The 27,805-nt window shown below is 44.8% G+C and overlaps 1 protein-coding gene across 1 annotated transcript in view; it reads left to right on the plus strand.

Annotated features, from left to right (window-relative positions):
- The window catches only part of LOC103270091, a 51,263-nt gene extending 24,549 nt beyond the window's left edge, over positions 1–26,714 (plus strand). The window contains exons 4-6 of the mRNA XM_021717060.1: positions 14,836–14,963; positions 15,457–15,527; positions 26,611–26,714. Coding sequence (XP_021572735.1) covers positions 14,836–14,963; positions 15,457–15,527; positions 26,611–26,705 — 294 coding nt within the window. The 3' untranslated portion in view covers positions 26,706–26,714. The remainder of the gene's footprint in view (positions 1–14,835; positions 14,964–15,456; positions 15,528–26,610) is intronic.
- The last annotated feature ends 1,091 nt before the right edge of the window (positions 26,715–27,805 follow it).

The following is a 27,805-nucleotide window of genomic DNA, read 5'->3' on the forward strand; positions in this document are numbered from 1 at the left end:
CACACACACACACACACACACACACACACACACACGTGCTGCTTATACGGCAGCTCTGTCAGGTCACTGCAGGCCAAACCTCCCCATCTCTTCCTGCTTCATTTCCACAGTTGCGAGAAGGCCACACCAGGCATCACAAACCACGACAGAGCCAAAAAGAAGAAGGAGGTGGAAGGCACAGAGAACACCTCCCAAGGGACTCCTGTCTACATCACATGGCTAACCCCTAGCTGCAAGGGAGGCTGAGGAAGAGAGCTTTAATTTGTATTTTAAATAAATACAAGCATAGTGACACCTGAAAGCACAAAGGACGTTCTGCCAGGAAGTGGAAAGGACAGCAGATGGGGAATCGGCCATCACGGCCTCTGCTGCAAAACAGCACCATGCAGGGGCTGCAGAGACTGGAGGGAAGCCTTTGTCCAGCCCTCTTTCTCTATGGAAAAGGAGCAGAGGGGCAGGCTGAGAAGTGAAGAGATGGATCTGTGTGAAGCAGATGAGCACCCAGCTCTGACTCTCAGTTCACTGCCTGCTCCGTTGTCCCAGAACTAGGCTCCCAGAGGCAGGGGATGTGATTTAGAGCGAGGGGAAGAGGCCCACACATTGCAGAAAGTCCCCCTGCTTCCCTCGGGTACAGCCAGAATGCCTTTTTTACTTTTTATTTTTACTATGTTAGCCATCTCTAAGTGTACAATCCTGTGCATTAAATGCATTCACAGTGTGTGCAAACATTGCCACTATCCCGTCTTTTGCTTTGCATTGCTCATCTAATGCTGTTTTTTTCCAGGTATGGGGTTCAGAGCTGGGAATTTGAAATAAAGGCAATGGAATTTTAAATTCATTAAAAAATACAAAGCATTTTTACTACTGGACGTGTCTCACAGTTTAGAAACACATGTATTTTCTTCCTGGAGACGTGGTTTCCTATCTGGATTGTTTTTCCCCCCTCCAAGAAATGTTGTTACGTCTACCTCTCTTGCACAGAGAGCTGGCATCGGGGCTCTGAGCTGCCCCATCTTTTATTCAAGGGCATCGGCATCAATCCTCTTGTGTTTGTACTCAGATTCTACAAATAAATTATTTTCTTTGAATGTTCCCAGGCCATTTTGTGATTTGGGACAGATGAACGTACTTCTGGATTCCTAATCCCTGCCCATTGGCCCATAGCCAGAAAATGAGGAGAAATTTGGGGAAGGTAACAGCAGTTTCTGGTCCACAAACAACCTTCCATTCTTGGAAAAATTCCTCTGAGTCTCACGGGCAGAAAATGGAGTCCTGTAGCTTCAGTTCAATGTGGGACTCTGGAGGGAGACAACTGGTGCAATTTCCATCTCTTGAAACATTTAAAATGTATCTGATCAAAGGAGGAGAAAATTAACCACAGTGTAGGAAGCTGGCAGGGGGACGGACAAGATGACCTAATTTGCCTTTCCCATTACTAATTTCTGGAGGAGTCCTCTCTGGGAATCCCACAGTGAAATTCCAAGGCAAGCGCTCCTCAGTGGGAATTTGTGGCTTCGGAAAATGACAATCAGGACTCCTGATTTTCGAAGCCTCTGCTGTGGCATCCTTCGGGGCTTAGTGTGGAACTAAATTCTCCACAGATAGGTACACTGGGCCCCATTCTTATCTGCATAATAACTTTGGAGAAATTTTCCCTTTGGGTTTCAAAGGACGTTGAGTTTGGCCTATCAACGTTGGGGCTATGCAATGAATTCATTACTTGCTGAAATAAAAATCAACATAAATATGGCTTTGCCTTAAGAAAACACACACACACACACACACACACACACACACACACACACTACTTAGTTGCTTTACCAACCTCTGGATTCAATTAATTTTTAACATGGAAGTAAAGTCCCTTTTTATTTTTTTTATCCTTTCAAGCCAGACATTTATTTTTAACAAGGGATGAAATCATCTGAGAACAAAACGGGACATCTGTTACTTTATATCTGTTTATTTTAAGTACTTAAATCTGAGTTTGATTTCACACAATTTTGACATTGTTGCTTCATTAATAATCCTTACGTAATTGCAACCTCAGAGTGCGCCCTGCGATCGCCGCATTCACTTCTCATTAGCGCAGAGTCTGATAGGAAAGCCAGAGTCACCCTGGAATGGAAGAGGCTTCCAGGTTCAAGCCGTTCCAAATGCCGGCCTAGGCAATGGCAGGAAACCACCTCAAAAAAGTACAAGGAGAAGGCCTCTGATGTGGCCCCGACATGAGAAAGTGATGGCCTGTCGTCTGTGGTGAATGTCCTGTTTTGCAATTGTTGGATGGGCAACCTAGAGGCAGCGGCTGTTGCAACAGAAATGTAAGATTGCACATAACACACGTACAACTAACACACACACGGTGCACAACGGGGTGTTGGTGCAAAGGTACTTTATCCACCAAGTCCGCCAGCATGCCTTCCGAGGGCCCTGGGCTGCTGGCACGGCAACACTGGGAGGCAAGGCGGGTGATAGGGAGGTAGGCGTATGGGAGCCCTGAGGAGCTTTGCAGAGAAGGACTCTCTGACCACTGGGCTGCAGCTGGCAGATGGGAGTGGCCTGGTGCTTGGGGCTGAGACTGAGGGGTGGGGCTCAAAGATGGAAATTTGAAACGAAGGCAGTGGGATTTTTATTCATTCAATTCATTTATGAAACAGATATTTAATGAGCACTGTGCCAAGCACTGGATACACTTTGGTCCATAGATGATCCTTCCATTTATGAAAGTCAAAAGAACAGGGTGTTATGAGAAAGAATGACAGAGGGGCCCCCTAGAGATTTAGGGCGTCATAGAAGGACACTCAATGAGGTAAAATGTGAGTTGAGACCAGAAGGATGGGAAGGAGCTGGAAATGGGAAGAGGAAGACGGAGAGAATTTAAGCTAGCGGAAACAGCCTAGTGGAAAGACCAGAAAGTGAGAGACGGGCAGGTTGGAGAGAAAGAAAGCAGGCCAGTGTGGCTGGAGTATAGTGGAAAAAGAAAGAGAGTGGAGAAGTAGAGAGGAGAAGAAGGTGGGGAAGGAGACGGGACTCATGCTTGGTCTTACAGCCAAGGGGAGGCATCTGGATTGAACTGAACGAACAGGGGAAGTTACTGGTAGTTTTGAGAAGGCAAGTGAAATGATTTGGTTCCTGCCTTTAAAAGATCATGCTGGCTGTGCAGAGAATGAATTACAGAGATCAAGAGTCAAAGCAGGGGAGCTAATTTGATAGGCCGTTGTTACTGTCCAGGTAGGGTAGCAGTGGAGATGGTGGGAAGGGGGCGGGGGAGGGCAATCTTTAGGGTAAGTTGAACAGGGAATGCTGATGGATTGCGTGTGTGGAGTGAGGAAGGACAATCACACAGGTTTCTGGCTCAGCCATCTGGGTGAACAGAGGTTCTATCTCAAGATGGGAAGGGAGGGGTGAGCCAGGACAGGGACCCAGGTTGTTGGGATGGGGTTGGGGCTGGAGAACAAAAGCTTCCATTTAGAACATGTTAACTTTGAGATGTCAAACAGGTAGTCGAATATTTGAGTCTGGAGGTCCTAAGAGAGGTCTGACTTGGAGATATAAATTTGGAGTTGCTGACAAGCAGATGGTTTTAAAAACCATGACAATGAATGATGTTGCCTAGATTTTGAATAAAAGTGAGTAAGTGCTGGGCTGGCTGGAGGTCCTCCAGGGAAGGAAGAAAGTTGCCATATTTACTTGACGATATTGTTTTGGAATATTTTAAAGTAAATTATAGACATGGTATTTCATTCCTAAATCTTTCAGTGCACATCTTCCCAAAATAAGGACATCTTCTTACTTAAGCGCAATCCCAGAAATGCAATTTATGGTCATCGACTCAGTGCCAGACGCTTATCCTGTGCCCAGCTGTGTCCATCTGTGTTTTTCTATTCATTCTCACAACTCATCTATGAAGAAGGTGTGATTGGCTCATTCTGTCAATAAGGACATTATGGTTCAGATGGGGTTTGTTAATTTATCTGAGGCCTCATAACTAGAGATGTGTGGAACCAGGGTTCAAACTTAATAAAGTTCAACTGACTTGAAAGCTTTCCCTCTGTCCCTCCTTAGCTGCAGACAGAGGCCCAGAAACCTATCTTCATGGAAAGCATAACATGGTTCTTCCCTCTCAAGCCCTACCCTTGACCTGGCGGCCTCTTTGTCTTGGGGAACTGTTTTCTTCTCAAAGCATTTGACCTATAATTTTCTTTTTGTTTTTTTGTTTTTTGCCAGGGTGAGAGGGCTAGGATTTTGTTCAGACCACGTTGCACTAGACCATACCATTAGGGTGCAGGAGGAGTTTGCCTGCAATCTATCAACTCAATCTTCATAGATTGTGAAAAGTCAACTTTAATTCTGCCCTGGGCTGCCCACTGCAGGCAAGAGATGGGAGAGGGGCAATGGGCCCTCCCGGGACTTGGCAAGGGAGTGGAGGTAGAGTGAGGGGTGAGGGGCAGTGTACAGCACAATTTTGCTTCCAGCAAGTCATATCAATGCCTCATCCTCCCAGGCCTGCCCTCTAGAGGAAAGCTTGGGGCTGAGTCCCTGAGGGCCTGCAAGTTTCCTGAAGCCCATGAGAGGGGAGCCTATAGGATGGTGGGAGTTAACTCAGGTTTACTGTCAGTTCTGTTGTTTCTAGGAAGGGGGGTCTTATCTCACCCCCGCCATCATCCTTATTGTAAATTATGTAGAATTTTGATGTAGAGAGGCCTCTATCATTCAGAGAAGTGTGCATGTGACCACAGCATTCCCGGTGGGCTCTCTGTCACCCTCCAGACCCTCACCCTTCTTTATTTTTTTTCATACCATGGATCATCTGTTCTGAGTTTGTTTGCTTACTATCTCTCGCTCTCTCTCCCCTTACTACAATTGAAACTTCCTGAACACAAATCTTTACCAGCTTATCTCAGAATTCATCCCTCGCACCAAAAAGAATGCCGGGCACATATAGTAGGCATTTAATATATGTTTGATGAATTAATAATGGAATCGTTCACTCATACAGAGACACAAACACATCTAAGTATTAACCGAGTAGGCTCAGAGTGGTCCAGAACAGACCTCTGTCCACCCTCACTCTCCCCGCAAATCTCTCAAACAGCTTCTCGGCCCACACATATCAGCAACAAAAAGAAAAGAATGAGGAAAGAACACAAGGAAGGAAGGAAGGAAAGTGATAGAAGAGAGAGTCCAGACAAAACCAGAGCCAACTGGAGGGAGCCCCCGTCCAGAGCAAACTGGAGAACTCAAGGCCCCCGCGTGGGCGCAGGAAGGCGGCATTCTACTTGGAAGCCAGAAAACTCAAGGAACGGTAGCTGTTGATCATCAACGCATTCCAAGCTGGCTGAGAGGTCTGGGGAGGACATTCAGGCCTCTGAAATACAGCGATAATCAAGAGAAAGAGGGAGTCTTAAATTGAGGATGGAGAGCAATATACTCAGGTTAATGGAAGCACTAGCAATATTAAATGAAATTGCTCCACCATTTCTTCATAAGGCGGCACTGGGGAACCCGCTCTTTGCATAAGCAGGGAGGGTCCTGGGATTTCGCGGGAGGGCGGAGGGGTTGGGGAATCAGTCATGCAGCAACCATTACGGTTCATGGGCGCCCGACTCGCGGCCCCTCGGCGCACCTGCCGCATATTTACTCAGGCCCACGCAGGAGCCCGGCAAATTTGGGCAGGATTTCAAGGGAGTCTGGAGCCAGGGGAGCCTGCTTTAGTCCAATTAAATGAAGCAGTATCAGGTGGAAAGTAATTCTGAGTATTCACCATTATAGGGAGTTTTGTGTTTAAGCCCCTCAGTGGACCTTCTTTTAATGAAGAACTAAACTGCGGGGTCTGGAGGTGGGCAGAAGGCATTGCTCCAACCGGCAGAGCTGAATCTCTCCCCGAGGAAGGCAAACAAGGGCCGGCGAAGTTTCCTGAGGGCTACATCTTCTGGCTCCCCGAGGCCTTCCCACCTTGGTGGATATGTCATTTCCACTTTGTAATGATAATGGGGAAAGCTCATCAGGACTGGGGTGCTAAGAACCTGATTCGAATGATCCTAGGCAGACCCAAGGCTCTTCTATCTTGGGGGGTTTTCTTTCTGCTTCCTGCCTTCCTTTCTTCCTTTCCCTGTGTTGGTCTTCCCAGGCGGTGGAAACCAAAGAAGGGGAGATGAGCTAATAGGGCTGCAGGGAATCAAGAGTCTTATATAACTGTCTCAGGGAACAACAAGCCCACGAGTGGAGGTAATAAACGGAAGAGGAGGAGGGTGCAATTCACGAGCCCAACTCGCACAGAGAGGATGAGCTGCTTTTAAACTGTTGACGAGACCAGAGAAATCTCTCTCTCAGTGGACATTTACAGAGGACTTGAGGCGCGCCAAGTACTGTCTACATCCGAGAAGACAGGCAGAGGAGGGGGGCCGCACGGAGAAGGAGGAAACAAGATTTGGGCCCTTGCTGGGGCTTATGATGACAATACCCTGAAGGTATTTGTAGAGCTAAAGAGACAAAGCATAATTATGCCAAATGAAATAACCATGAGTCATTTAACCACACAACACCCGGACCCTTCTATCGGACTCTTAATTCTCTGTTGTCTGCAATAGTGAACCCAGGCATATTTGAGCGTGCTCCCCCTGGTCACCGCCCCCAGGACTTTCCAGAAGTGGTCACCAAGGGTGGGCCGTGAGAACCGCAGGCCCCAGGTACCGGTGTGGTTGGTCAACTTTTGATGACTGCTCTGCGCCAGTGATTCTAAACAATGTCCGTGATAAAATATGCCTCCTCCCGGCCCCCAGAATCTTTGGTTGGTCTATGTTAAGCAACTGGGGCAGTTACTGTTGAGGTCTATTTATTTATTTATTTTTGAATTGGCGTCTCACTCTGTCACTCAGGCTGGAGTGCGGTGGCAAGCTGCTCACGGCCACCGCAGCCTCGACCTGTTGGGCTCAGGCAATCTTTCCGCCTCAGCCTTCCAATGTTTCAATTATATATATGTGTGCAATTGTATTGTTTATCATTTAACAAACCTTGTATTCTCCATGGAAGCGAATTCAGAAATTCTCATCCTTACAGTCTCTGATATAAACACAGGTATTCAACTTCGTTTTGAGTAAATTCCTACAGGTAGGGATCGTCGACCGTGGGGGTTTCACTTTGGGTACAGTTTATCCCTTCAACCTCTGTGGTAGAACATGTTTCTGCATTTAAGCAATAGAGTTATTTTAAAGCTATGGTCTGCCATTGTAAAGATAAAGAAGCAAAACTTGGGTTATATCAATCCCGCCATTTTATGTGACCTCTTGGAGTTTTTATTTATGTTTGAAATGCAAGACAGTGAGACAGAATGCAGCTGGTGAGATGTAATGCTTTTGTTTAATACGTGTAAATGTTAGTGCATGCATGACATGTTTTGCTGACTTGGAATAGTATCTCTTAAGGTTGAGATTTCCTCTTTTTAAAATGCTAATTGCTAGCCGTAAAACCAAATAAATAAAAATAATTGTAAATGAATAATGCTATGTGTTGGTTCCTAAAAATTAATGTCGTGACTGGGGGAAGGTGTTAAATAATGACCTGCTCTGTGTGCCAACTATCCTAGGACACCCACCACTGCTTTCCAGAACTTCCAGAACTTGTCCTGGAAGGGTTAGGACCTGAATTCATGACCTGGATGTTGCTTGGGTTGGTGGAGTTGTCTCAGTTTCACATGCCAAGGCAATTCAGTTGTCTCCATAATCTCATCTCTGCCCTACCTTTCTCCTCCCTGTTCCCCAAGACTTTCCACTCTGAGCCTGTGGTCAAAAGTTGTAATTTTAGCTCTTTGGGAAGACGAGGTGGGAGAGTCACTTGAGCCCAGGAGTTTGAGTCCACTCTCATATTCCCATACATTTTTTTGTTGAAAAACAAAGCTGTTTTCTTTCTTTTTTAAAACCTGCTCCTTGTTTTACCCTATTTCTCCTTCCTGATTTCTTTATGGCCTTGCTTTAGTTTTTTCATATCTATAAAAGAAGCCTAAATCGAGAAAGGGTGCTCTTAGAAAGAGTATAGATCTGTAGATTTGAAGGAATTGCTCTCTCCAGCCCCCAAATTAGAAACTGATCAAAACAATTGCTTAAGAAGTCCACTTACTAAAGGACTGAAAAATCCTTGAATCCTGAATCATGATCAGGGGATTTATCAGAAGTATTAAAAGAAGACATGTGGGACTGATTTCTAGAATAGGGAAGCATTATTTCCCTGGAAATAATCCAGGGAAAACACAGAACTGGGACTTTCAATATTTTGCAATAAAGTAGAACAAATCTTAAGAGAGAAAGCTCCAGTGAGTATCTGCAAGACAACAGGATGATGAGAAGTTAACATGTGCTTCTGAAAGACAAATTTGATTTCTTCAGATATTTCAGTTTCAGGATTAGCTAATGAGGTGGCTTCACACCACTTCCTATGTCTTCATTTTTGTGTTGGATTTGATGTGAAGACTAAAACAGGGTTTGCGGCCATGACCATTGGAAAGTGACTCAAAGACCCACAAATATGTGGCACTGCCTCAAACTCAGACAGGAGGGTTTCAGCAGAGTGCCAAAAGGACTTCTCTCTGGCCCGGTTCTGGAAAGAGAATCAAATAGCTCAAATGGCACAGTACTGGACAGGGGGAGTCCAGGTTGAAGAACAATCCATGTGATAGAGACCTGGGAGAATTAGCAGAGTCTGTGATCAGTGTGAGTCTCACTCTGTACACCTAGGCAGCCGAGAGTGTGAACTCAACCGGAGCTGACATGGAGAAGTGAAGTCCTCTGAGCCCGGCTGGCAGGGTGCCACCCTTTCAGGCTCTGACAAAGAGAAGAGTGTGTTCAGAAGAGACTTCCCCGGGCAGAGGAGTCTGGCAAAACGTTAGAGGTTGTTAAGCCAGAAAAAGAGAAGCTTCGGGGATAACACAAGTGGCTTCTTCATATATCTAGAGGGCTGATTTGCAGATGAGAGACAGTCATGGGTTGAATTGCTCCCCCCAGATTCATATGTTGAAGGAAGACCTTTCTAACAATCCAGACTGCCCCAGAGTGGGCCGAGCTTTCTTTTGGTATAACCAGCTTTCTGGCACTGAGGATCTTTAAACAGAGATGGGACGACCACCTTCTGGGGATACTACAGGGGAAATTCCTGCCTTGGGAGCAAGGTGGGATGGTCAACCGCCAAGGTTTCCTCCAACTGTAAAATTCAAAAGTATTCAAAAATGACCCTCAAAAAACGTTAAATGTCAAATTGGGAAGTGCTCTGTTCTTTAAAAAAACAAAATCTAAAGAAGCATTTAAAAAGAACTGGTGAAATGTAATTCCACACAAGAAAGAGTGCAGATTTTAAAAATATACTTATCCTAAGATCTACCTTCTTAGCAGATTTTTGCATATACAGTTCAGTTTGATTAACTATGGATACTATGCTGTTCAGTAGCTCTCCAGGACTTATTTCTATGGGACAACTGACACTTTGGGTCCTTTGTCCAATTTCTCCATATTTCCCATCCCCCCAAACCTTGGTTGCCATCATTCTACTTTCTGCTTCTCTTGAGTTTAACAATTTTAGATTCCTTATATAAGTGAGATCATGTTGTATTTGTCCTTCTGTGTCTGGCTTATTTAACTGAGCATGGTATGTTCTAGGTATGAGATGGTATGTTCATCTATGTTGTCACAAATGGCAGGATTTCTTTCTTTTGGGGGCTGCAGAGTATTCCACTGTATGTGTATACCATGTTTTCTTTATCTATCCATCTGTCAGTTGCTTCTATGTCTTGGCTGTTGTGAATAATGCTGCCGAACATGGGAATGCAGCTATCTCTTAGAGATCTTGGTTTTGATTCCTTTGGAAAAGAGTAGGTATTGATGAGGGAACTATTTCAAGAACCCAGTGGACAGGAAGCACAGGAAGAACAGCAATGCTAGAAAACAAAGGGGCATTGGATTATTTTAAAGATGGATTGGTATGATATTGGCAGTAGAATAGTGATTTAATATGAGCATTATCTGCATGGGTTAAAAGCCTGGAGTTTCACATCAGGCAGTTCCTGTCTTGCCACTTACAAGCTTTGCGAACTTGGCCTGTCAGTATAACTTTTTTTTTTTTTTTTTGAGTTGGAGTCTCACTCTGTCACCCAGACTGGAGTGCAGTGGCCGCTCCCGGCCACCGCAGCCTCAGTCTGCTGGGCTCCGGCGATCTTTCCACCTCAGCCTTCCGAGTAGCCAGAATTACAGGTATGCGCTACCACGCCCGGCTGATTTTTTGATTTATTGTAGAGATGAGGTCTCGCTGCCCAGGCGGGTCTCGAACCCGCGGGCTCAGGCAATCCACTCACCTCAGCCTCCCAAAGGCGCGGGATTACAGGCTGAGCCACCGAGCCCAGCAGTATAACTTCTTTGAGCAGGAGTTTCCTCATCTGCAGAGTGGGACAAAAATGCTTGGCTCACGGTATCAGGAGGATGACATGAGACAATTAATGAAAAGGGTGAGGTACATAGTAAGTATTCAGTAAAGGATTACTATTCTTATTATGAAATTATCAGCCCCCGAGGCAAAACATAGGGCTTATTAAACACACACACACAGAGAACCAAGATGACTAAATCAAAGTTTTAAAGAATTTTTCTTGGTTAGATTTCATGATGTAAATAATGATCTTCCTTGTGTAAATGCAAAATTTCATTTGCTGGTATCACAGCTAAGTTAAATTACTGGAAATCATGACTCCCTACGTCATTACAGGTAGACCTAAGTGGAATGGTAGATTTTAATTTTTTCATGGGTAACCAGCTCATTTGTAAGTACTGACGCCTAGCCCATGTTTGAGTCCTTGGTCTGATGTATGGTCCTGGATAAACTTCTGTCACTCTTGGTTTTCGCATATGTAAAATGGAACTAGCCTCGCTTACTCCATCAAGTTGATGGGATGACCAGATAGGACCAGGCTTAGGAAAAGTGTTAGCACTCATCTGGCAGATGATTGCATCCTCGTAGCTTTGGGATAGTGAGACACACACATACACACAGAAAGAGGGAGAGAGAGAGAGGGAGAATGCAAGAGAGAACACCTTTTATACTTGGGGTAGGCACGTCCTCTACCCCCCAGCATAAATGCCCTAAATACCAGGAGAAGCAAGGGTCAATTTATCCTGATCTAGCCAGTCCCAATGAGAAATAATGCATGAAATGAAGGCAGATGAGGCTTTCAGGAAAGGCAAAACTTCTGCTGGGCAGGATCTTTTAGATAATGAAATGGTCTCTAAGGAAACTTGGAGACACTCTGGACTGGAAGAAACTCGAAAATGGGCAGCTGCCCTGCCGACGGGAATGGGAGCGATCTCAAAGCTTCAACCTTCTCTTCGTCTTCGCTGCTTCTCCTTCCTCTTTTAATCATATGCTTTCCCCAGGGATGCTCCCTGGTCCGTGTTGCTCTTTCTTCGAGGCTCTGACCCATTCCTGGTTCGTTTAAATTGGCCCATGGCTGTGGTATCCGATGACAGAGCAGTGTCTCAAAAAGGCGACCGCTGTCTTTCCCCTCGGTACGCCCCGAGCGCCTTCCTGTCACCCCACTCCACGTCCGCGGCTGGCCCTCCGCAGCCTGGCCTGACTCTTCTGGCTTGGTGTCAGCCTTCTCATTAGGCATGCTCTGGAGCTGGCTGGTGTCAGAGCCAGCCGATGCATCAGAATGCAGGGCATGCCTCCGGCTCCTGGGAGGCTGCACATTCCGCATGAAATATGAAGGCAACAGCCAGCCCAGGGGAGACCCGGGGTGGGTTGAGTGGAACGGCAGAAAAGGTGGCTATTGGGGGAGGGGGGCTCCACAGGGTCAGAGAGGAGATGTGGGCGCCCGTCACATACTTTCAAGGCACCGTGTGGCGGGGGAGAGGGATGCAGAGAGGGGCCCCTGGTTTATGTATCCTCCCGGCTGCTCCTGACACACACTCCCCCGGCACATTCCTTCTGCATATGCTCACGGTATATCCGTGATTATGGTGATGTGCCCTTTTGAGATAGGCAGCCGGCTCCCCTCTCCTGCTGTGCTCATCACTGATTCTTGAGTTTCTCTTTTGGGATAACCTGAAATCAGAAGAGCAGTCCGTGTGGATTTCGGAGTACCTGACAGTGAGAAACAATAAAAAGTAATGATTGTCCAGCAAGCCCCCGGGACGCTTGTCGCACACCACCTTGGACCTACAGAGGTTAAGCGGGCTTAACAAGTGGTGGCCTCGGATGGGATGATCCCGAGGCCTGACATTAAAGCCTGTCCCCGTCATTCTCCGGAATCTTCCAGTTTCCAGCCAAGGCTCCTTGCTAGGGTTCTAGGCAGCCATTCTGAGATGAGAAGAAAGCAATTCGTCTCTACTATAAACATGAGGAAACTGCTGTGCGTTTTGGACACAATAGTGTTCTGTGCCGTGCACAAATCCCTTAGAACACTTACCTATTGCAGAGCGCTCCGTTCCTGCAGGTCCCTGCCCTGGTCACTCCATCCATGAAGCAGAGATGCTGCATGGTTGGTTTTTGTATTACCAAAGGATCGGCACATAGTAGGTACCAGTAAGCACTGAATAAATTATATCTGATATTTTTCTCCCACCCCATCACACATCCAAGTCATTAAGAAACACAACGTCAGCTGGGCTCGGTGGCTCAGCCTGTCATCCCAGCACTTTGCGAGGCCAAGGCGAGTGGATTGCCTGAGCCCATGGGTTCGAGACCCGCCCTGGCAACTTGGCAAGACGTCGTCTCTACAATAAATCAAAACTTAGCCGGGCATGGTAGCATGCGCCTGTAGTTCTGGCTACTTGGAAGGTTGAGGCAGAAGGATCACCGGAGCCCAGTAGATCAACGCTGGGGTGATTGTGAGTGTGCCACTGCACTCCAGCCTGCGCGACAGAGTGAGACTCCAACTCAAAACAAAACAAAACAAAACAAAAACACAACATCTACTGGTCCCTCCAAATACAGAAATTTAGGAAGCCATTTTTTTCTCCTCTAACCTAAATCCAGTGATCATTGCAGAGTATTCAGGCAGGGTATGAGTCTATTTCATGTCATTGGTTATAGAGTGCCCCCTTTCTTTTGATCAGAGAATATATATATATATATATAAAATATAAATATGTGTGTGTGTGTGTGTGTGTGTGTGTGTGTGTGTGTGTGTGTGTGCACGCGCACGTGTGTATTTTCCCCATTAAATGTATACATATCTGCCAGAGCTCGCGGGTTCAAGACCTGCCTGGGCAACTCGGTGAGACCTCATCTCTACACTAAATCGAAAAATTGGCTGGGTGCAGTAGCGCGCGCCTGTAGTTCCAGCTATTTGGAAGGCTGAGGCGGAAGGATCGCCGGAGTCCAGCAGGTCAAGGCTACGGTGGCCAGGAGTGGCCACTGCACTCCAGTCTGGGCGACAGAGTGAGACTTCAACTCAAAAAAAACCCCCAAATAAATAAATAAATAAATATACACATATTTATATGTGTGTACATATATATAAGAAGGGTGGATGCCAAGAGCTGCAGGGTCAACCTGATTCCTCCTACCTGTGATGGACACGGTTTGCATTCCTTGTATGTCAGAGTATTGTGAACGTTTTCTGCAAGAACCCCCAAAGCTGTGATGACTCCTTAAAGCCCTGGCTGTCTCAGGTTGGCAGTGCAGCTTGTGGTACCCTTCCAGGAGGTGCCATTCAACAGGGGCTTAGACACTGAGGCTGCCCTGCCGGTGGAAATGCGGTGAGACCATGTGCAAGTTTGTTTTACCTATGGAAACCTTTCACGTATATAACTGTATCTGGTGACTTTTTTGTCAATTCTGCCAAGAAATTGGCTTCTTTGCGAACTGAGCAGCCTCTACTTCTTTTTGGTTGCTGATGCAGCATCGCAGAAAGCAGCAAGATTCAACAAAGATATTGGCTTCTCACAAGACTGTAAGCTCTCAAGGAACAGGGCATCATCTTTCCTGTCCACTGCTGTGTCTCCAGTGGCTAGAGCAGTAGCTGGTTCAGGGTACTCAACAAATGTTAGGTTGTCTATTGCAAAGGAATTGTAGGGCCTTATCCTCTACCAGTGATAGGTTGAAGGTTGGATCCATTAGAATCTTCCCTGGCTTTGAAACATCGATGTCGAGAGAGAGCGTTTCTTTCTCTGCTGGGGCTGCTAAGCTGGGAGTAAGATGCTATTTAGAAAGAGGAGAGAATTAGGCTATCAGACAAAACAGAGACGTGGAGGGAGAGACGGAGAGGGGAGAAAGAGAGCAAGCCAGCCAGCATGCCCTCACAACATAATGTGACTTTGTGTATTCAGCCCCAGCTGAAGCTCTAACAAAGAATGTCTTGGTTATGTGAATCAATACATTTATTTATTTATTTGCTTGATGTGATATTGAAGAGGGTTTCTATCACTTAAAACCCAAACAGCCTGACCGACAGGCTTGTTTCTAACTATCCCTATCTACTTTCAAAGCTATTCATTTGCCCATACTAACAGCCAATCTTCTCTTCGCATTTAATGCACGTGGATCGCCTCAATGTCTGTTTTCACATAGTGGTCATCTTGCCAACCCTTTTGCTTGCTTTAAGCAGAACTGTGTCGAAGCCACACATTCAGGGCAGATGTATGTTTCCCATACAAAGATTCTGGAGAGGGAATTCTTCAAATTCCTGGATAACAGATCTAGCAGTTCCCACCGGTGACAGATCTTGCAACCCTAGAAGAAAACACAGCACCCCCTCGACGGCACACACTCACTCTGCAGCGTTCCTTGGCAGGGACGCCCTGCTCTGGGCTCAGCTCTGCCGGGGCAGCCTGCAATTGTTTGTAGCTTGTTTTACAGGAATGGGGTTTCTCTCCCCAGTTAGAGAGGAGATGGCTCGTTTTCAGAAAGCAAAGGGGAGGGAAGGAGACAGATGTTCCTCGACACCTACTGTGTGACAAACACCAACCACAGCTCTATACATCCCTGTGAGATAAGTGCCTTCCCTGGTCCCTAGCTGTGTACATGAAGGCCCAGAGGGTTCAGTTGTCAGCTGTCGCTGCCCATTGGCTGAGCTGTTTAAGTGACAGAGCAGGTCTGTCTCGTGAGCATCCATGCTTCCCCCACCCCGCTAAGTTGCCTCCTGGGGCTGTATCTTGATTTGTTTTGTGCAAACCAGACCACTCAGCACCATGCTGGCCACGCTGTAAGTTCAGCGATGACAGCCCTGTGTTTACCACCATTTCGTAAGGACCTAATGAGCAGGGAATGCTACAGACCACCCCCTCCATGGTGTGAGAGAATTGCTTGACATGGAGATGCACAGAAACAAGAGGAGTCTGGCGTCCAATTTCCTTCCTCTGTGGCCCACCCAGCCTCTGGGGTTGAGAGCACGGCCCGGGAAAGCGTTCTGTTCCCGTCCACGCAGGGATGCCTCTGGCTGGGTGACAGCCACGGACCCACCTCGTTTTTGTTCTGCAGGTGTTGGAAAGAGGAGGCAGCCATCCCCAGCCCCCAACAGGGAAGGGTGGAAAACGCCGCACTGTGCATGGGTGAGTGTGCACATGTGTGTATGTGTGGTCCTGGGAGCAAGGCCTGGGCAGGGACCCGTCTGCAAAACAACATTAAGAAGCCGAAACATTTTCCACTGAGAAATGGAATTGCTGCCCATGGAATTCCTACCCGGCCTGAGAAGCGAGCGGCAGCCCCTCCTTTTCATTAGTTAAACAAAGAGGGTTATTTTTCAAACGAAAACTTTCAGTGTGGAAAACAATCTAATTCCCGGGGCTTTTTGAGACGTGAGATCCTCAGTGCTCCAGTAAACATGTCTATGCGGACGTGCAACTGCGAAGGCAGTGCGGGTACCCTGACCCAACGAAAGGACAGACCCAACCAGTGCGGGACACCGGGACCTCGCTTCAGACCTCTCAAAACACTTCCAGGTAGAAAGGCCAGCAGAAGGAATGACCCATGGCCGGGGAAGATTTGAACAGTTCTGCGAGGGAATAAACACAATGGAAAACAAAACCATTTTCTGTCAGTCCATTAAATGACCTCCTTTCTTCCTCCAAGTCCATGAATTCCTTCTGGTCAGAAAATAATCCGCAGACTCAAGTCCTGCTTGGTTCAATGGGGTGTGTTCTGCCTTGTTGAACTCCTGGCCTTCAGAGTTCTTTCAAACAAAAAGTAGTGTCCACTTATGAGCCTGTGAGATCATGTCACAGCTTTCTCTTGAGGGATTCTCTTTGTGAAAGTTCCTGGGTACCTGCGTTTGTTTGAGAACAGGTAAGAATACAAAGGCAGGCTGCTGAGGTTCAAATTCCAGCTCTGTCACTTAAAAGCAGTATGTGCTTGCTTTCTCTGGGCCTCAGTCTGCCCATCTGCAAAGGGGGCTAAAACCGGCACCTACACGACAGAGTTATCCCGAAGATTAAGTAAGAAAATGCTTACAAGGAGCTTAGCACAGTTTCTGGACAAAGGAAGAGGTTGGCAAAAGTGTGGCCGTTATTACGTAGTTAAAAGGACATGGCCTATGGTCTCAGGCCTTAGCTTTTTAAATTAATAAATAGCGTTCTTTGAGGTTTCTACTTTTCCCGTCTCACTTGCGGAGAGCGTGTTGTTTAAAAAAATAAAAGCAGGCACAAAATCGCCTCTCTTCACATCGGAGCTTCCTCCTCTAATCAGTCCGTGAATGTTTCGGGGAGTGCTCTATTTAACTTGGCTGGCCCCCGGTTTTGCCGTGAGTAATATGTTGGGCTGAATTTCAAACTTCACACAGCCAAGATCACTGGATACTTGAGCTTCCCCAAGCTGAGTTGATACAGCTGCTCAGCCCCTGGTCACTGGTGAGTTGTCCCTGTGGATTCCAAAGGGCCTTAACACAAACAGGCTGAGGTGCATGGGCCAGCCAAGACGGCCAGTGATGCGGGTTCCCACAGAGCAGGTGCCCAAGTGAGACAAGACTGAGGAGACCTCAAGGGCAGTCAGGAGAAACTGAGAAAGACAGAGGATGGCCAGAGATGGAGAGAGAGGGCTTAATGGAGCGTGGGGAGAGCAGTGCTGCTTGGAGACTCCTTGCTCCTGCAAAGGGAGCCTAGGAGGGGAAAGAGGCCAACCTGATCTTGACATTGCCACAAGGGTAAACACAGGGCACCCAAACTCCCCAAACTGGGATCTCTGAGACCAGTTCCATCACACAATGGGCACTCGCTTTAAACATAATTGAGTATGGCTTTCTTTTAAACACAGGCTTCGTTTCCAATGGAGCTGAATAAACCAAATTCAATTTAGACATGTTTTTCCCTAGGAACCTAGCTCTGGCATGAGACAAGGCTTGCCTGAGGCCACTTGAGAACACTGACTGTGGGACGGCCATGCGATGGACAAATAGAGCCGAGTGTTAATTTTGAAGCCAGTCGAACTCCAAAGACAGGCGGGCTAGTAAACAGACTGAAGAAGCTAATGACTATTTAGTGCTTTCTTTCCAGGCTAGGAAGTGTCTCTCTGGCTTCTGAGGTAGCAACACCCTTACCTTAAAAGGTTTGGATTGATGGTCTGGGCCTAATAAAAGCCCCGTCTCAATTCTGTTGGGAAACCCAAGCATTTCAAAAGTGAAAGATAATGAAGATGTTCTAGACGCACTATCATTATGTATATACATTATAAATGATAATTACAATTAATCATATTAGCTTTCATAATCTCCCAGCACTATAACTCGACACTGGTGGGTTGATCTTTCCCATGTTCTTTTGAAGAAAATTTTGCCTCAAACGACAAATTTCCCCCTTTGATTTGTGGTGGTTTCTGCTTTCTGATTGATTTCTCCATCTCCTGAAGATAGACATGTGGTGAGGAGTAAGGTTTTCGTATTATATGAAGTTGGGGAGTCATGATGCCCTGTAAGTTCTGGAACTTGCGAATACACTCGGCCCCCGAAGGAGGCATTCCAGTAGCCCATCTGGTGAGTTCAGTGCTGTCAGAAGCCATTCATGCCCCTACATGTAATCCATGGCTATGTGCTCCCTGATCCCTCCCTGTCATCTATATCAGCCTCTTTCTTGTATTCTCTCTCATAATTCCCTCTTCTTTCTACCCAGGCACTAATATGGTTTTTAGTCATTTCTTTGCATTTGTTTCATGTTTACCTTCTCATTAGATATGAGCTCAACAGGAGAGGGATCATGTCTATTTTGTTTTACACCATATGATGAATACCTAGCGTGGGGCCTGGGATATGGAAAGAGTCGATTAATAATTGCTTAATGGAAGACAGAGTGGGTCACACAGCCCGGAAAAGCATGCCGCTTACAATAAGTCTCTCTCTTTTCTCTCTTCCCATTGATGCCAAACCATTTGCTATCACCATAAACACCACAGAGGTCAACAGTGATTTCCCACATGCCAGGTCCTGGGGCCTTCTCGGCCCTCAGCCATTCTGTAGAGTCGGATACAATTAGCTCTCCCCTACTGGAAAGCATGCTTTCCTGGCTTCTGTGTCTCCAGGCTCTCTTCTTTCATCTGTGCTCACTGATTCCCTTCTCTTACTCCTTAAAGAGAGTCAAGTTGGTGGTTCTGGACTCAGCCTGAGGAAGTCCTTGGGCTGTTTCCTGTCTTAACAACTCCTTCACTGGCTTGCGCCAGCCTGGAGCTTTATGCTGGGACCTATGAAGTCTATATTTCTTTTTTCTGAGTTGGAGTCTCACTCCGTCGCCCAGACTAGAGTGCACTGGCCGCTCCCGGCCCCCGCAGCCTCGACCCGCTGGGCTCCGGCGATCCTTCCGCCTCAGCCTTCCGAGTCGCTGGAACTACAGGCGCGCACTGCCACGCCTGGCTGATTTTTTGACTTATTGTAGAGATTTATCGTAGAGGTCTCGCCAAGTTGCCCAGGAGGGTCTCGAACCCGCGGGCTCAGGCAATCCATTCACCTCAGCCTCACAAGGCACGGGATGACAGGCTGAGCCACCGAGCCCGGCTTGAAGTCTATATTTCTAATCCTGAAATGCCCTCCCTCTTGCCTTCTTTTTCTTCTGGAAGTGTTATCGTCATCCTTACACTCACCGGCCTGGACAATTTGGGTTCTTTCCTCAACATTATTCCCTCTGTTTATCAAATATCAGAATATTGAAAATATAAATTCAATGTCTTCCCATCGTCTGTGGCTCAGATCTTAATTGTCTGGACCTTCCCATCTTTCCTCAGTTTTCTACCACACACGATCCAAACGACTATTTCCGAGTTTCCCTTGGCCAACAATGCCTTTTCTATTTATGCTGTCAAAATTCTACCTTTCCTTCAAGCTTTTTCACAAATACTTCCCTCTTGAGCTTTCCAATCAATTACAATTTCTCCTGATTTCAATTACCAACATACTATATACCTATCACTTGACATTCTCTTATTATTTTAATTGTCTAATGAATTTCTGTGCATTTTTCCATATTTTTAGAGGAAAGTCTAACAAATGAATCCCCAGAAAGACTGAAATAGATAAAAAGGGAGTTGGTATAAATTACCAATATATACCCTATAGACATTACAAAAATATTAAGATGATATTACGAAGAATTTAACATCAATATATTTGAAAATGCAGGTAAAATGGACAAATTCCTGGAAAATGCAAAAACATATAAGAAGAAATAGGTACTTTGAATACTCATATATTTACTAAAGAAATTGTATTCTTAATTTAAAATTTCTTACAAAAAAATCTTGAGGCCCAGATGTTTGAGTGACAAATTCCTTTGAACATCTGAGGAAAAATAGTATGAATGCTTACACAAACTCTTCCAGGGAGTTTAAAAAAAAAAAAGAAGAAATACTTTACTAGCCATTTTATGAGGCCAGCATAACCTTGGTACTGAAACTTGTCAAGGACATTCCAGGAGAGGAAAATAACAGGTCAATCTTGTTCTGTAACATAGACATAAAAATTCTAAACAAAAAATTAGCAAATCAAATCTAGAGTTGTAGTACAAGGATCAGATACCATGACAAAGCAGACTTTATTCCAAAAGTGTAACATTGGTTTATCATTTACAAATCAATCAATATAATTCACCATGGTAATAAAATTAAGATAAAAAGACATATGACCATCTCAAAAGATGTATAAAAAGATATATTAAAAAGTATCTCAATACTTGTTCATGATAAAATATAACTCTCATCAAACTAGCATTAAAAGGGAACCCCTTGATCTGTAAAAGGTATATCTAATACGTCCATATTTAATCATCAATAGGAATCTTCTACTGGAGATCAGGAATGATACACTCAGCACTTCTAACATTGAGCCAGAGTAATTTAGACAAGAAAAAGAAATTTTAAAACTTAAGTATTAGAAAAAACACGAAAAAGAAAAAATACTAACCTGATATTATCTGTGAATATGATTGCATACATAGACTCTCCAGGTGAGTTATTAGAAGGAGTAAGTAAATTTAGCTAAACTAATGACTATAAAGTCATTATAAAAATCAGTTATGTTTTTGTATATTTGCAACAATATTAGAGAATAATATTTTACAGTCGATACCACTTATAATAACATTTGAGAAATCAAACACTTTGATAGGAATAAATTTATCAAAATGCATCTGACTAACGCATAAAAAACGCAAAACATTACAGAGAATCATTTTTAAAGATTCAAATAAATGAGGGATATACCACGTAAACTGAATCGCAAGATTTAGTGTTGTAAAAATGTGAATGCTCTCCAAATTGGCCTTTTGCCTCAGTGTAATCCTAGTCAAAAATCTCAACAGGTTTTCTGTTTCTGTCCTTCCTTTTGTTTCTTCATACATTCATTCATTCCTTGTAAAAATTGGCAAGCTAACCCTAAAATTTACATGGAAGTGCAAAGTGCCCAAAATTGACCAAGACAAAACTGAAAAATAAGAAAGCTGAAGGACATATACTACCAGATGTCAAAGCTTATTATAAAGCAACAGTAATTAAGGTAACGTAACATTAATGTAAGCAGAGACAAATAGATCCATGGAGCAGAGCCAACAGTCCAGAAACAGAGCTGCATACAAATTATCTGTATACAGGTATAGTATATAAATGCAGTATCCGATGTAGTCTGTAAAGAATAGACTTTGTAATAAATGATTGGGCTAATTGGATTTGCAAAATTTTTTAAAAATTATTTGACCCCCTACCTCACACCATACCCAAAAGTCAACTACAGATGGATCATAGACCCAAGTGTAAACAGTTGTACAACAAAGCACCTAAAATATAGCACATGAGAATATCTTAATAATCTTGGTGTGGGTAGATCTAAACAATACATAAAATTCACCAACCAAACAGCTAAAGACTGATAAATTGGTCTTATGAAAATAACGACTTCTCATTTTAAAAAAACTACAGTCACACATATAAGAGAATGGAAAAGTAAGTCACAGAGTTGGAGACTCCAAAAATATGTCAGACAAAGGAACTTGCATGTAGCATATTTAATAACAACAATAAGACACACGGTGATTTAAGAATGGGCAAAAAATAATTGAACAGTACCTTCACAAAGGAAGATATATAAGTTGGTAACAAACTCATGACAAGATGCACAATAAGGCATACAAAATTAGCATCACAATTCAACATCAAACGCTTATCTATCAGAATGTAAATTTCAGATAAATTGACAATGCTGAGTATTGGTAAGGATGTGAAACAACAGGACCACTCACATACTGTTAGCAGAAATGTAGCCAGGCACAACTGCTTTGAAAAACTGTTTTGGTGTGTCCATTAATGCTAACATAGGCATACTCCATGACTCGACCCTTCTCCTAGATATATACCGTAGAAATGAATGTGTAAGAGCACCAAAGAGCATGCTCAAGATTGTTCCTAACAGTGCTAGTTTTCATAAACCAAAGACTAGAAGCAACACAAATGTCTGTGAACAGTAGAATCATGTTAATTATGGCAGATGTACAACGAAATACTATTTATCAACGAGAATGAAAAAGCTACCACTGCATGCAACACTATGGATAAAGATTATCAATGTAATGTGGCATGAAAGGAGAAATAAAAAGCATTGTACAACTCTATGTGACCATCAAGAATAGGAAAAACTAATCTATGTTGATGGCTGTCTGAAGAAGGATAACTCTTGGAGAGTGGGAATGATGGTAGCTATGGGGTCATGGTTCCACTCCACAGCTAGATCTGAATGGTGGTCACATGGGTGTGTTCACTCTGAAAAATTCATCATGCTGTACACTAATGATAGCTATGTACGTTAAACTTCAAAGTATAAAGTTTACTAAAACAACAGCAAAGCAAAAACTCTGGATCAAAGAACATGTATAAATTCGAGACTTAACTTCATTTCTTGCAGGTTGCTTTATGTCTTTGCAGTTTGGGGGCTATCTTCATTCATAGTTTCATTGCTTCTACCTGTTGACATGATTCTACCACTTTCTTATCCAGCTCCTTCCTTTCAGTCTAAATCTGATATACTCATCCTGCTTGTTCATCAAGGTATTTTGCCCTTGGAGACAATTTCTCATTCTCAGCTTCTGTTTAATTATTTCACTAATCAAGCCTCATAATGGATAATTTTTATTTCTTCTGCAAATTTTGTTAATGGCTTTGGTTTAACTTTATTGTTTAAAGTTTAATCCTTCCTTATTTAATTTTTTTCCTGTTTTAGCCTAATGATTTTTATGTTCTTGTTACCGATAATTTCATGATTACTATTAGATTATCTGCTCAGCAACCTTGTTTTTCCTCTGGAATCCACAACTTTTAATCAAAGCTCTCTTCTCCACTTTTCTGTCTAATGAAGTGGGAGTGTTGGGTGTGGAATAGAAGTTCTTTCTTGTTCTTTACTCTTAGGTCCTGCAGTAAAGAGCCAGGTGATCGGACGTGCCATAGGAAAGGGGAAGAAAGGGGCGATTCAAACATGATGACTAAAACAAGTGCTTCCCAGCTGCCCAAAGTGGTTTAGCAGATTACTTTTCTTACAGATTTAGCTAAGAAGCTGTCTGACCTGAGTCCATTTATGGAATTATTTAGCCTTGCTTTCATTCTTTCTTTTTTTGAAATAAATCCTCTAGTCCTCAATTGGAGACACTAAAGAAAGGGGGAGTTTGTATTTTTTAAATCCATATGAAGGTTTGGGCCAGGAATTTTTCAAACACTGGAATAAATTTTTAATTTGGACTTTGATATCCAGACAAGCCCAGCTCATGTTCTCTTGGGTCTCCTTCCCAAAGACCAGACTTCAAACAGACACTGCTCGCTGTCTTAGCAGAAGCAGAAGAGAAATACCACAGTATCTCCGGCGGCCGCGGTCAGCAGAAACAGCTGCACATTCTGGCCGTCTGAGTGGGACCCCCTTTTGCTACCTTGCCCTCGTGGAAACCAACACATCCTATACCATAGACCTGAAGCAGAGTTCCTCAGAGGAGAATGAATGAGCAGCAGAGCGGAGAAATGCTGGGGACTGGGCATTTCCACCTGGGGCTCCTGCCTGGAGCATTCTCAACAACGTGGGATTCGAATCTTGAAGGGAAACGACAAATGCAATGCTATTTCACTTGGCTTTATTATTTGCTTCTTATTCCCCCCGTTTCCGACTTTGTCTTTTAGAGTTCGGATTATGGAAGAAATAGATGTGTTTCTTACAGATGAGACCCTAGAGAACCTTTAGTTTAACTCTTGGTTTAACTTCCTGAAACTTGACTGACAAAACAGAGAAAGGGAAGGAGAAAGAAGAAACTGATTTTCTGTGCCAACTACAGAGGCAGCTTGTTTCCTTCTGGAGTCTTAGGTGGGAGACTATAAGTAATTGAAACATAATACCCAGAATCCCTCAGAAAAGTGACCACCCTGGGGCTGTTGCCATCATTTCCTGCTAATCGTCACCTGAAATAACCAAGTTGTAGAAATGGCATGAGGGCCTGAAGCAAAGGAATGTAGTTTGGGGAATGTCTAGCCCACTCATGTCCCATAATGAAATACAAATGATTTAACAGCAGTACTGACAAGGTTCACAAAATAAATCATTTCCATTCTCACCACTTCAAATCATTTACCGTAATTGCCCTGAGACAGATTGGGGGAGTTGGCTATTGGTTACCCAAGCTCTGGGACAATCCCCCCCTCACCTATGGGATAAATTGCAGTTCTGACCTAATTTATTTCTCTTCCCTAAGGCTGAAGGGCAAGTACTCTCTGTATCCCAGGGAAATGGAAAAGTTAAAGGTGACCAGAATAATTGTGAAGTCTTTCCAAGAATACTCTACCTCTGTGTTGACTCTGAAGGGGCCTCTTACAAGCCGAGTGCTCACATGTGCTGTTGTTTCTGGGCCAGCCTGGTTTTTCTTCCAAAACAAGTACCTGGACAAATCTGCTATGGTTTGAATGTTTATGTCCCTCCAAAAGTCATGCTGAAATTTAATTCCCATTGTATTAAGAGGTGGGAACTTTTGGTAGTGGCTGACCTTCATGAAGGTGCCCTTATATTTTTATTTTTATAAGGTGCCCTTATAAAAAGGGATCGAGAGAATGAGTTCATCCTTCCCATGCTTCTATCCCTTCTGCCATTTGAGGACTCAGCACATGGTGCCATCTTTGAAACAGAGACCAACCCTCACTAGACACTGAGCCTGCTGACATCTTGATCTTGGACTTCCCAGCCCCTAGAACTGTAAGAAATTAATTTCTATTATTTGTAACTTACCCAGTCTGAGCTATTTTGTTATAGTAGCATAAGTGGACTAAGACAAGACCCAGTCATTTCCTTCTGTGTATTTTCCCCAATCTTTCTCTCATCCATTGCAATGAATAAAGTTTGAAGTGTCTCTTATGTTTTTGAAAAGGATAAGTTCCTCTGTGCACTTTACTGTCAAGAATAGGTTACAAGCCTCTGTGAGCTATGCTTCTTATTTGAGTTAGTCATCTTGTCTTCTTGGCCTCCTCCACACTTTGGCCATACCTGTGTATTGGTTTGTCCATCTCTGTGGGCTGAGAACATCTGTGAAGAAGGACCTAGCTGTCTTCCATCTTTGTATCTCCACCATCTGCCAGGGCACACAGGGAGCAAATACCTGAGAAAATGAGGGAGGGGAAAGGATGACAGGAAGAAGTCTTGGTCTATTGGCTTAGTTCCCTGGATTGGGTTGCAAACTAATAAAACGCAGAGAAACAGAACTTCTGGGGAAGCTTCCTGGAAAGTCTTTATGCCAAAATGGAGACTCTGGCATGAATGTCACCACAAAATTGGTAGGTTCAGAATGACCAGGCAGCCCTCTCCCCAAAGACCCCCCAAGATTGGGTCATTTTAAAAATCTGATACTGAGAACCCTAGCTCTGGCCCTTGATATCCCTGAACATATCATGTGACCAGGCTCCTCCTGGCCCATTCATCTTCTATTATGCCCCAAAAAATCACTCCCAAAGTATGGGTCCTGCCACTTTCCTGTTCAAGAATATGATGCTCACTCCCAGGCCTTATCTGGCCTCCAAGGCTCTCTAACATTGCCTGTGGCCTCATGCAACTCTCCAGACTCCCTGAGGACTCTCAGGCCAACTCTCCCATCACATCTTGCTTAACATGAGTCTTTCAATGCTTCTCTGCCAGTAGGCATTCATCTATCATTTTATAACCCAGTTAAAGTGTTACTTCAAGAGACCTTCCTAAGGAACCGCATCCAGCCGATCCTTCTCACACTTTGCATCCCCTCCTTGCTCACATGCCCCATCTGGACCACACCCCCTCCCGTGGCCCATTCATTCCTTCTGTCAGCGCATATTTAGAGAACCTCACCGGGTGACAGAGCTGAGAGTCAGACCCAGGTTTACACAATCAGAGTGTCTAGATCTCCATCACCACATTACACTGCCCCTACCTGAGGGTAGGGGGTTGCACCCTCCTTGACCTTGCATTCACTTCCTTTCTGCGTAGAGAGAGAGGTGGCTTTGGCCAGAAAAAGCAGGAGTCTTACTAGTTAGGCTGTAGCCACCAGGGTCCCTTTCTTTAATAGTTTCCACGCACCACTTTTGAAATAAAATCACTGCGTGGGCCAGAAACACCTTCCTTGGAGTACAAGACAGCAGCTTGGTTTCAAAAAGAGACCCAAGATGGGGATTAAAAAGAGAAAAGCACTCCTCTCTCTCGTCTAGTGCTCTGTCGCACACTCAGTGGAGAAATTCATGTGTGTTTGTCCTGTTGTCGAGGAAGGGAAGAAGGGAGGCAAGTCAGGGATACAGAGGCAGTGGTGAGGAGGGGAGGCCAGGGGCCAGAACGATGGGTCACCATACAGAGCACGGGACTGGGATTTAGACACAGGGGCCAGTGCCCTTCTTCCCTTCCAGGAGAGATGTCAGCCTGATCCCTAGTTGGCTGGGCCTGGGGAGAAGGAATCTTTGGACGAGGGCTTGAGGTTTTGAGTTCACTCATAGTGGGCGACAAAAACGAGATGGTTATTTGTTTTATGGTAATGATCTCCATGAGGCGACAGACTCTGGGGCTGCAGTCGGCACGCCACACGGCAGGCCTTCCTCTGGGTGCGAGAGGATTTCCTTGGTTTGGTGGGATTCATTTGTTTTTTAAACGAGGCTGTTTATTTTCTCTTCTTTTAATGTTATGATTTTTTTTTTCAGACTCACAAGGAGGATACATAATGTACAGCCGAATCTGCAATCTCCTATTTTGTCAGCTGCTTGTGTTGATTAAAACTTCAATAAAGATCCTGTGATAAAACAGAGCTATGTTCAAAGGATCTTGTTATGTTTTTAAAGGGCTGAGCTTGGCAGAAAAATGTAGAGTATAGCTTCGCTACCTTGATATTTTTCCTCTTTTCCAGGTTAAAAAGGGAGGACTACACGGTGGTTTCTGGTACCTGTGGGCTTGTTAGAGAGCCTGTGTCTAACCAAATCTCAAACACGGAGCAAGGTCCAATTTCAATGATACGAAAATTGTTTATCAAACTGGTGTTAAATTCGTGACCCAACTGCCCCCTCCTCCCATGGTCTGACTGACAGCCTCTCTCTGTAAGAGGTCTCAGCCTAACAGGGAGGGAACGAGGCAAGTCAGGGGCAAATCGAGGACACAGAACTCCAGGAACTACAGAGCCAGCGACTCACCCAACCCTTCCGAGGTGATCTATTCCAACAGGATCTCACTGAACTGCCAGGAACACGTTGTTTTAAACCCGGGGGTCACTCAAGGGTCTCAAGGGAGAGGTGTCAGGGATGCCACCTACGCCCCACGCCCCCAGCGCCCTTCCCTCCAGACAGCCCATTCCTGGCAGCCGCCTCAGCCTCTCAACTCCCATTCTGAAAGAGGCCAAGAAAAGGCTGTGTGTGAAAATCAGGCTAGCCAAAGTCGCTGACTTTATGCAAAGCAGGCAAGTGCAGTCAAAACACTTACAGCAATCAATTCGAGTTGTTGGGTAAAGTTTTTTCCATGTCCCATACATTATTGAACAGTTAATTTCGTCTTTGTGCCTGCAAGACATTCTAGCTCTCAGATGACAGCTTTATCCATTAAGGAGCGCGCGGTGACAGCCGTACAGCGAGAGCCTTGCCAGCCGGGCCTGCCGGGAGGCGCGCCGGCATCACCACGGAGAAATCCTGGGACACATCAACATCTTAATCAATATGCGAGAGTCAATTACCGGGGAAGCGAGGGCTTAAGCAGGAGCTGATGATGAGGTTCACGTGCAAATGGGCTTGATCAATACGCAGCTGAATCTCACACGTGGATTCACAGCAGCCCTCCCATGGCAGCACCCCCACTCGCAGGCCAATCACACCGTCCCCTCTCATCTTTCCCAACCCGCCAATCATCCGCTTT

This window comes from Carlito syrichta, unplaced genomic scaffold (genome assembly GCF_000164805.1).
Source record: "Carlito syrichta isolate Samal-C Ts95f unplaced genomic scaffold, Tarsius_syrichta-2.0.1 Scaffold107889, whole genome shotgun sequence".
Classification (NCBI taxonomy): Eukaryota; Metazoa; Chordata; class Mammalia; order Primates; family Tarsiidae; genus Carlito; species Carlito syrichta.